The sequence below is a fragment of the Metopolophium dirhodum genome, chromosome 5, assembly GCF_019925205.1.
Source record: "Metopolophium dirhodum isolate CAU chromosome 5, ASM1992520v1, whole genome shotgun sequence".
Taxonomy (NCBI): Eukaryota; Metazoa; Arthropoda; class Insecta; order Hemiptera; family Aphididae; genus Metopolophium; species Metopolophium dirhodum.
The window spans coordinates 4,685,516-4,695,973 of record NC_083564.1 but is presented as its reverse complement, the minus strand read 5'-3'; the positions used below and the strand labels follow the sequence as shown (position 1 = coordinate 4,695,973).

At 29.3% G+C, this 10,458-nt stretch overlaps 2 protein-coding genes across 2 annotated transcripts; both read right to left on the bottom strand.

The window, feature by feature from the left end:
- Nucleotides 1-23: 23 nt before the first annotated feature.
- LOC132944277 (peptide deformylase, mitochondrial-like) lies at nt 24-1,970 on the bottom strand. Its single transcript, XM_061013538.1, has 5 exons — nt 1,603-1,970; nt 1,299-1,467; nt 1,013-1,180; nt 816-936; nt 24-753 (listed from the first exon to the last, which is right to left on the bottom strand). Exons 2-5 carry the CDS (start codon nt 1,458-1,460, stop codon nt 563-565), a joined length of 642 nt encoding a protein of 213 aa, XP_060869521.1. The 5' UTR covers nt 1,461-1,467; nt 1,603-1,970; the 3' UTR covers nt 24-562.
- A 1,078-nt stretch (nt 1,971-3,048) lies between these two features.
- LOC132944278 (akirin) lies at nt 3,049-10,443 on the bottom strand. Its single transcript, XM_061013539.1, has 4 exons — nt 9,952-10,443; nt 6,154-6,323; nt 4,949-5,111; nt 3,049-3,994 (listed from the first exon to the last, which is right to left on the bottom strand). Exons 1-4 carry the CDS (start codon nt 10,127-10,129, stop codon nt 3,984-3,986), a joined length of 522 nt encoding a protein of 173 aa, XP_060869522.1. The 5' UTR covers nt 10,130-10,443; the 3' UTR covers nt 3,049-3,983.
- Nucleotides 10,444-10,458: the final 15 nt, after the last annotated feature.

Below are 10,458 nucleotides of genomic sequence, written 5' to 3'. Positions count from 1 at the left end.
GATTAAAATCCAACAATACAACCTGATGTTTAAGTATTATAATACAATATAATATAATCATAGAACAATAATTATCAAATTTTCTTCAGTAACATATAGATTTTATATGCTAATAGATTTATCGTAAACCTACATAATTATCAATTTTGTTTTAACTAAATAATCAGTTAACTATGGGCTTATTGCTGCGACAATGACAGCATTTACCACAGAAATTGGATCAGTATGTCTTGCATTCAAGTACTAACCAAGAAAATTAAAGTAAAGTTAAATAATGTTAAATATTTTTAGTATTTGCCATTTATAAACAACTGAATGATCCTAAAATAACTGAAAGGTCCTATATTAATTAAACTAATTAAAAGTTACCATTTTAAACAGGCTTATCTTGAATATATAAAAAAACATGCCAAAATGACAAGATAGTAAACATTGAATAATCAATTATTGAAAAGAATTTTTATTAAACAAAAAATATTTACTAGGTAATAAACAATTTTCTTTCATTGTCACAAAAAAAAAGGACAATGGATAATTAAATGTTTAAGAATTCATCATTTTCTTAATTTTCATACCGAAGTTCTACAAATCCTTGAAATTGATTAATAGTGTGCCATCCTGTACAACATAGGCTATTAAGCACCATGCGATCACTGTACATCACTCCATTTAAATGATCCATTTCATGCTGAACTATTCGAGCAGTCCATTCTTTTGCATCTAAAGTTTTTTTCTCCCCGTTTTCATCAATTCCTAAGTTGAATTATTAAAATTAAATTACATTGACATCTAGAATAACCATGATATGATTTTACCTGTTAGAAGTACGCGCTTGTATCTAGGTACATCTGCTGAATAACCCTTAAAGCTCGCACAGGATTCATTGAACGTAACTTTTTCGTGATTCAAAACCTTAAGTTCAGGATTTATCCAAACCTACAATATTACTAAGTTAACATTAATCAAATTTGTGAGCTCAGACATTATTCTACAAATATGGTCTTCAACAAACCTGATTTTCAACATGTTCCATTCCTTTAAGTGTTATCTCTTCTTTGCTAAAATAATGGGATGGACGCGGAAAATGAATTACAAATATTTGAAACGGTATACCAACTTGAGGTGCAGCCAAGCCAATTAGATTTGATTTTTTCATCAGCGATTTCATAATGTAAATAAGCTAAACAATAAAATAATAATCACTTTCAGCACAATACATATAGTTCGGTACACATTCATCTAATGTGTTTACAACAAAACTTTTTTTAAAACGCTTACCGCTCACCAAATGTTCTTACATTTTGTACTTCTTTGGTCCCAATTTTCTCCAAAGGGACCGGGAATGCTTTATTTCGCAGTACGGGATCACCGATTTGTACCACATGGCTCGCGTAAGGTGGCATCGGATCTTTGGCGAGAAACATTCGATTGTAAGTACGTTTTATGAATCGCAAAGCCATGATAATACTGAAACACAGATCATATCGATCAACTGATAAACGTCAAGATAATATTATATAGGTACCACAGAATAATATTCAATGTGGATTCCTACTACCTACACGTTTTTTAGTTGATAAAAAAATATAATATTTGATTTACCTTTCGACCAAAATAAATTGAGTCAGCGCACTGTTTGACACACTCTGTTTGGTTGATTCAAAAGTTTTGGAGTCTGACACTACGATGTTTAAAAACCTTCGTAGACCAAACACATACCGAAGTATGGGAAAGAGCAAATCTGCGAACGGTCACTACAACACTCCAACTTCCAACCGCTCCACTACAAGAGTAAGTTGATAATTGACATTTGATAAAAAATTATATGGTTCGTTTTCAACACGGACTCTCGGTCCATTAATATCATAGAAATATTTATACTAAATATGTAGGCACTAATCTGTTTATAATCTATAAATCTGTGGTCCGTGGTATATCTTAAATCGTGGGAAGCTATCAATGTTTACCATTTTCGTTATCTCACTATCTCAGTACCTAATGCGATAAGAGTTTAAAATGATAAAATTATGATTATTGATAATAAAAGAATTTAAATTTAAAAGTGAAATTGGAGTTGTGCCTAATATCGTGATGATATAATAAACTTTAGTTCATTCTTTAATATATCATGAATATAGTTTATCTTAGTCCATGGTTAATACAATGAAGATTGAAGACGAGAACCTGAATATTATGATCTTCATCGTTAACACATTTAAAACGGAAATAAATAATAACGAAATCTTAGATTTATGTTAAAAAAAAAATTGCCTACCTGTAAGACCGGGATCTAGTATAATTTATTTCAAAAAAATTTTCCGTTATCCACGACAATACACCAGCCACGTAGAATTTTTTTAGACCAAGGTCGAATGTTTTGAAATTACTTTTATTTATTTAAATACAATATTATAAATCTTGATCTCTGAACCATAATTCATAGTAATACCACTATACCAGTATAACACAACATGCTTATATTGAGTTAATTATTATTTAAAATAACAAGTTGACCATAAAAATATTCAAAATTAAAATGAGTTGTGAATTTATAAATAGGTTTTTTCTTTTTTTCTGTTAATTAACCCTTCAAAAAAAAATGTATATTTTAGTTTTCTAGCCATTTTTCTATACAAAATTCTAGTGTTAAAAAAAAATGAAATATTCATAGAGTAACCATATTACTATAATATGTATGTTGATAACATATCAGCTTATCTAACTGATGATTATAAATTTACATTATTTACAGAATACCTGTCAAGTCACAATAAATTTTTAACTCCATCAAAATGGTAACTAATAAATATTTAGATTAAATGCTTGTATTTTCATAAAAATATAACAATTTTCAAATAATTATTAGACGGTAAAACAGCATTTCTATTTTTAATTATTAAAATAAAAATATTTATATAGAGCACAGTACACTGTGAATTAAGTATAAACTTAATTTTGGGTTAACATTGTGGACGACTATATGTGTCTAAGAAGCACAAACATTTAGTTCATAATTCATTTATCACAAGTCTAAAAAAAATGCAAATACAATACAACTAACTTCTGATATTTTATTAAATTTTTTTTATTATTAATTTGTATTATCAACTAAATTATACAAGTATTTTCTCCCAACAAAATAATTTACATGTTGCCCTAATAGAAAAAATAATTTTTACTTATCATTTACAAAAAAAATCTATATATATATACCTTTGCTTATAATATATATATATATATATATATATATATATATGTTTAATAATTATTATCATATTTTAAGAATTAAGTGCGAGATCCATTTGAATGAACAAGCTACAGTGTAAAGTGAACTGTTTCTTTAATCTTGCTCAAACAACTCGCTTTAAAATAACTTAAACATTAGTACTTTGGAAGTGGCGTAACCAAAATTTTTATTCTTATAAAATTTGGGGGACCTTTGAAATATATATATAAAATGTCATCAAATTCAGTCGTACAATCAGAATGGCAAGCTCTAATAATAAGTAGTGTTAAGCCACTAACAGACATTTTACGGAGTTTGAAAAAAAAAAATATTTGTTTACATAAATAAATCATTTACAATTTTTAAACTGAAAATATGTCACAAAATTGTATATATATATATTTTCATTATTATAATTTAAATAGAGCAAGGAGATATCTTAAGCCAGTTTTAAGTTTTAATATGATTTTGAGCCAATATCCAACATTTTTAGTTACGCAATATAAAAATGAATAAAACAAACAAAACAATCTTAGCTTAATGATTACTTAAATTAATTATTACTCTTTTACTATTATCATGAAATTCATATATTTTAAATTAATTTAATAATATCGAGTTTACAAAAATGTATAATACATAAAAAACATTGTTAGTCAGTCGATTGTTGACTTAAGGCTGAATAATTATTTTGTCTATTAAGTGCGTCTAAAATTTTGTTGTAAATTCAAAACCATCGCTTGGAGTTGTTGTAGAGTTAAGACAAATCTGAAATTATAAACAATAAATCAATTATTCTACACAATATAAATCTTAACAAACAAATATCACCATAGAAATATATATAATTTAAAAAATATACTAATAACCATGACATTTGAAATTTAGTACAGTTAAGTTATTAGTTATCAATTATAAAACGCTTATGAATATCTGCAATCTGGTAGAAGTTTGTTAACAATTTTATACCCTATAAATATGAAAATTGAGACTAGAACTGAAATAAGTAATCAGAAGTTCATAATAAAAAAGTTTAATTTTTGATGCCGGCTAAAGATTGCCACACATAGCAGCGGTGGCAGTAAAATTATTTGGCTGTGAAGGTACAGTACACCTATTGTGTCCACCCATTTTACCGCCACCGCTTCGCAGTGCGTGGAACTTTAAATCATCAAAAAATTACATTCAAATTTGAGAGCTTTAATATTTTCCCATTACCATCTATGCAGGGGGGGGGTCACATTTATTTCACTAGCTAGTTGCCTGATTTCACCCAATTAATAGTCCTCATAAAAAATCATCTATATACAGTATTCAGGTCCGGTGAGAATATACCCATTTGCCGTAGAGGCCGCCCCCCCCCCCCCGCCCAAATAAAAACTGGTCTTTTTCCATTTTACTTAATAAATTTTTTTATTAAAAATCATGATTAATAAAAATAAAATGTTGAAGGTCAAAATGTTCACAAAAATGGCTATTTTAAATTGTTTTATAAATAAAAAAAACATATTTAAGATCTCACAAGACACTTATTATAATATTAAGCTAACGGATAATTATTGACAACAATAATGATGAAAATACTACTGAATATACTAGTTGGGAAGTATGTAATAGTTATAATTTTTTTTAAGCTTAAGCCTTAAAGAGTATTTTAATAATATATAAACTAAGAAAAAAGAAAAACACATAAACAAATAATATCAATAATATATAACTTACAGCTTGGATCTTCGGCTGCTTCAAAACGTCTGTGCAATTGATCATTGGAGAACTTAACAAAAGCTTCATACTGTTCAGATAATTTCATGTTTAAAATCTTATCATATTCTTCACGTAATTGACTTTCACGCTCATTTAACATACGTTCACAGATCATTCCTACCTGAAAAATATGTTTTAGTATGTGGCCAGTAAGTATTTACATTTTTATAAAATCAAAACCAGTATTTAATTTATAAATCATAAATAAAATATTATTAACCTAATGAAATAGGTATACATACTTAAAACTTGGCAGGATAAGTAGCAGGTATATTATTAGTATTATTTGAAACTTTAGAGAATGCTATATTATTGTAATGTTGTTTGTATTACTTACAAATATAGAAATTCTTAACTTATTAAATTGTGTTAAAATTCTTGATTAACTTTTCATCTTATTTTGTTTTGCCCAATGTTAAAGCAATATGAGGTCAGCTACCATCGTCCCACAACTCTTTTATAATCATACCAGCTATTTTAGTGTGATCCTTTATTTTGCTTGTTCATTTCTCTATCTCTTCATATCTTTTGTTTTACATTCATTTTTAGACATTTTAGATGCCTCCGAGTTACCTATCATCTCTCAGTTTATCTACAATATTGGTTCCTTTCCTACACTACTCTTATCAAATTCCTTTCTTATTATAACCTCTCTAGTCACTTCACACATCCATCTAAACATCATCATCTCTGCTATCTCGCCCTCTGTTCTGGCTGTGCCCAACATTCGATCCATATGTTAAGATAATTGACTTCACAACTGCTTTATAAAATCTACTTTTTAATCTCAAAGACATCCTGTCACAAAATATCTATAACTCGACATTTATAATCCTATTTCTGATGTAAACCATAATTATTTTGTAGTATGTACCATACAATTATTCAATCATACACTATTGTCTCTGTTTTAATCCTACTTATCCTTAGTCCCTTCACTTCCAGTGTTGTGTATTCATTACCAACTAACACATAAAATTAAATTTAAGTAAACCATTGAAATAAATTATGAAAAAACTAATTTTTCAACCACATAAGGAAATTTGAAAACAAAAGTGTACATTTGTGGGAGTTCCATTAAGTTTCAACTATTGTAAATTTTAGGTACACAAAGTAAATACGGTTTTTTTTTCTATTAATTTAATAATTATTAAATATAATACTTGGCGAAAAGTGAAGAGCGGTTTGTCTTTGGCTGATGATGGAAATGTATTCTCAGATGAACTATCCGAAGAACTGTCATCCAAATTACGGTTCTCCGATAATTCCATGTTAAGCTGACGCTTACGACGCATCCTTTGAACTTCTTCAGTCAAACTAGCAGACAACATTTCTAAAAATAATAATAATATGAATTAATAATAATTACTGTATAATTTAGGTTTAAAAATTTGTAATTATTAATGATAATTTGTTCCAATTATGTGAAGAAAAATAGATGTGTACATTTAATTTAGATTAGGCATTCTAAACTTAATAATGTAGGCACTCTGTAAATTAAACTTATAGGCACAAATAGCGTTTGGGATGGGGTGGGGGTTAAAGCCTTGGCCCTACAGCCCTACTTTTATAATATTGAATATTAAGCTTAAAACAACACGTAGGAAATGTTTGGGAGGAAGGGTATGGACATTTTTGGAGGGGCTTAGCACCTAAAGCCCCTCTATTTGCGCCTATGAAATTAAAATTCAACTCTGTTGAAATCCCTTTGAAGCATAGTAATCAAACAGAGTAATAATGATTTAAAATCATAATATATAGATGAAATACCTATATTATATAAACGATCTATTTTCCTAATACTGTAAACAATATGTATTGTTATCATCGTTCATTATTATGTTAATTAATTAATGAGATTATTTTACCAACTTATGTCAGAACAATATTTGTTTTCACTCTCAAAAACAATTGAGTATTAACTAAACGCGTTTGTGTAAAATCATATTTTGTAAATTATAGAGAATAGCGTTTTTAAATGTTTGACATACCTATGATCAGTGTTCAATATAAAAAAATAATATTGTCCACCATTAGGTATTGATTGTTATCAAGTAATCACATTAAATGGAATGTAGAATAACATAGAGGAACATTTTTTAGTAAATGTCATGTCAATTTTTATTTTAAACAATTAGGTATAGTTTATACTTTATAGTTCCATTCACACAGTCAAATACTTGACTGTGTGAAGGGAGCTTACAGTACATAGCTACATGTTTATATGATAGAATTACAAAAGTTTGAAATATACGGATACTAGCTTTCATACAGATAGGTAGGTAGTTTGCAGTATTGTATTTACCAATAAAAATATAAGTCTTAAATCATTTTTATAACATATTATAAACACACCAATTGACAAAAATATTATTGACTTAATCTTTCTGTTTTAAAGGTAGTTATCTTATCATAATATTATTTCTTAGTACGAGTATACTCAATCACCATTATAATTTATAACTGCTATTCTTAAGATAAGCCAAGAATTAAAATTTACAATCAATAATTTTACGATGACTCTACTGATAAAACCTGTTATTCCTCCAATATTAGAATAAAAGATAGAATAGTATTATTTAAACAATTTTATTTTCATTGCATTACCTTATACCAACTTTTGTAGATATCGACTATGCATTCTTGGTTAAATATTAAATTTCAATAACTCAGCAAAACTCAAGCATTAAATTCGTGCCTACAAACTTTAAAATAATTTTATTTGTTATTTATGTCTTAAATAGTTCAAAGTTATGTTTAAACAACAACTTTTCACACACAATTTTACAATCTAATTTTACTTGTAAAAGCATCTTGAATGGTTGCTGTACGAACTTCGAAATAACTACAATATATTTGTTTTATTAATAACTGCTAGATAGTTAATTATTAACAGGGCTTGTAACTTCATGCACTAAAAAATTCATAAATAAGCTTGCATTTAAGCACTAAAAATTGTCAAAATATGCACTAAAAAGTTCGAAAATTTGCATTATGTAAAAATATCATGAGCAAATTTTAAAAATTTCAAATTCCACCACAACATTTTGCAAATGGCCCGCCACGGTGTGTTTTTCTTTTGGCATTGTTTAAATAAAATATGAATAATGTGTACGGTACCTATACCTCACACGAAAACAGGAAATTGAACGGACGAACGCATAAGACTTATATGAGTTAACTCATCGGCGAGTGCAAGAAAACTATAGGTACTGTACCAATGTACAGGTTTATTTTGACGACGGACTTTGTACGGTGGAGGATGATAGTGGTAGCGATTACATTGTTTCCGCGGTACTACGTAAAACGCATAAAATAAATATATAGGTATGTACTAGGACACTAAATAGTCAGTCACACACTGAATAAAAATAAATTAAAACACTATAATTTTGTAAACGGGAAAGCAAATAAGAAACAAGAAACTTTTCAAATATTTGTCTAAAAAATATTTATATGAAATAATAAGCACTAAGGACTGTAAAAAATCTACTTTATGCCAAAAATATGCATTTATACCCAAAACATGCAAAAACATGCACTATCAAACTTCATTTTACTATTATTATTGTTATGAAACGGATTAGTATCTCAGTTAGCATGTTTTCCTGTGTAGCAAAAAAAACATGCAGATGCATGAACTTACGAGCCCTGGTTATTAATATTGTTTTATTTATGTGCTTTTGTTTATTACACTGTATTATATAGTGCTTACTGCTGAGTGCCTATATTTTATTTATAATAGGTATAGTATAGATAGGTACAATACCAAATTGATTAAATTTCCATATCTTATAAATATAAGTAATGAAGTTTTTTTAAAACTCCATTATTAAGTTGGCAAGATATGAAATTTACATGAAATATTAACAGTTAAAAACAAACCCAAAGCACCCAGCTATTAATATAAAATCATGACTTAATCTATTTTGCCATAAAACACCAAATTTTTAATTTGTTCATATTTGTGATATAAAACTTTAGGAGAAACATGTTCAGACAGAAAATTATACTAGAAACACTACTAAAAAAATAATGTTTAAAGAAAATTGCCAAATCAATTTTATTAATTTTCTATACCTAGTAAATATGGTGATAGGTAAGTAGGTACCTTGTACCTAGGGTACTTAGTGTTTCTATTTTATTTACATTGTTAACTTTAAGAAATACAATTTAATATCCACATTGATCAGGGTGCCGTCAATAAACTCTCATCAAATTTACCCATTGTAGGTATAATTGGTAAATACAGATTGTAAATAAACTAAATTTTGTTCAATAAAAAAAAAAAGTGCATTGTATAGTAGCCAAGTAATTTTAAGTACCTACCTAGGTAGTCTATTTAATATGCAACAAAATACCCCTAGTATAAAAAACAAAATAATTGATTGATTTAATAAAAATTTAAATAGTCGTATGGGTAGGTAACTAAATACATTACTGTGTCATAATGTGCGATCGAGTGGCAATTAAAATAACGATGAAATAAACAATTTAGTTAATTTATCGTAATAAGCGGCTCATTACACAACAACAAATTATGCAGATTACCTATAGTATTATGTACTTCATTAAGTACCATGATATATTATAATATTAATATACATATTCCCGATGTAACGACTACCTAGGAACCCATGCCACAAAACAATTATTTATCATCTAATAATTTAAACCTGCAAATAGCATTGAAAAACGATACCTGCCAATTCATCAATAATTGGCAAGTCTAATTGGTTTTACTATACTTAGGTACCATGTATTCACAACGATTAAAATTAAAATACGAAATCGAGCGACACGAGACGGTCGGACGACAACTGCCAACCAATATCAATCGCTTTTATTTATAGCAAACGACGTCGCCATCGACACCGCCGCGACAACAGTAGTAGTAATAGTAATAATAATCACAGACTTAAACGGCGTTTACGAGACAAACAAAAATTCGTCGTCCTTACCTGCAGTGATTTTTGGTACGACATCGCCACCGAAATGGGGCGAGACGTATTCGGATCTGGAGCTGTTTGGGGGAGAGCTCGAAGGCGATATGCTCATAGGCGTGCATCTTTGTCTCTTGGTCGGTCTGCACATAGGGGGTTCGAAATCCAACGACCGTTTCAGCGTGGCGCAAGCCATGGCGTTGTTCGACGTACGCGCGACACCGACGACGTCTGCGAACACAGAGAAACCGATTCGTCCTGACGGCGAAACGGGCTGTAAGCGCGATGGGTTGGTGAAAAAAACCCGAAACGACGAGAGGTGTTTTTGTACACGGAACAAAATGGCTTCTCTATCGGATCGCACACGGGTAACGGATCGACGCAAGCCTCGCACGTACACACACACACACTCACGCACTCACGCACGCACGCACGGACTGACAAACGTACGGTCGGTCGGGAGCGGGAGTGACTCGAGCAGGCACGAAACAGAAATGACGGAGATCGGACTAGTACATCGGACGG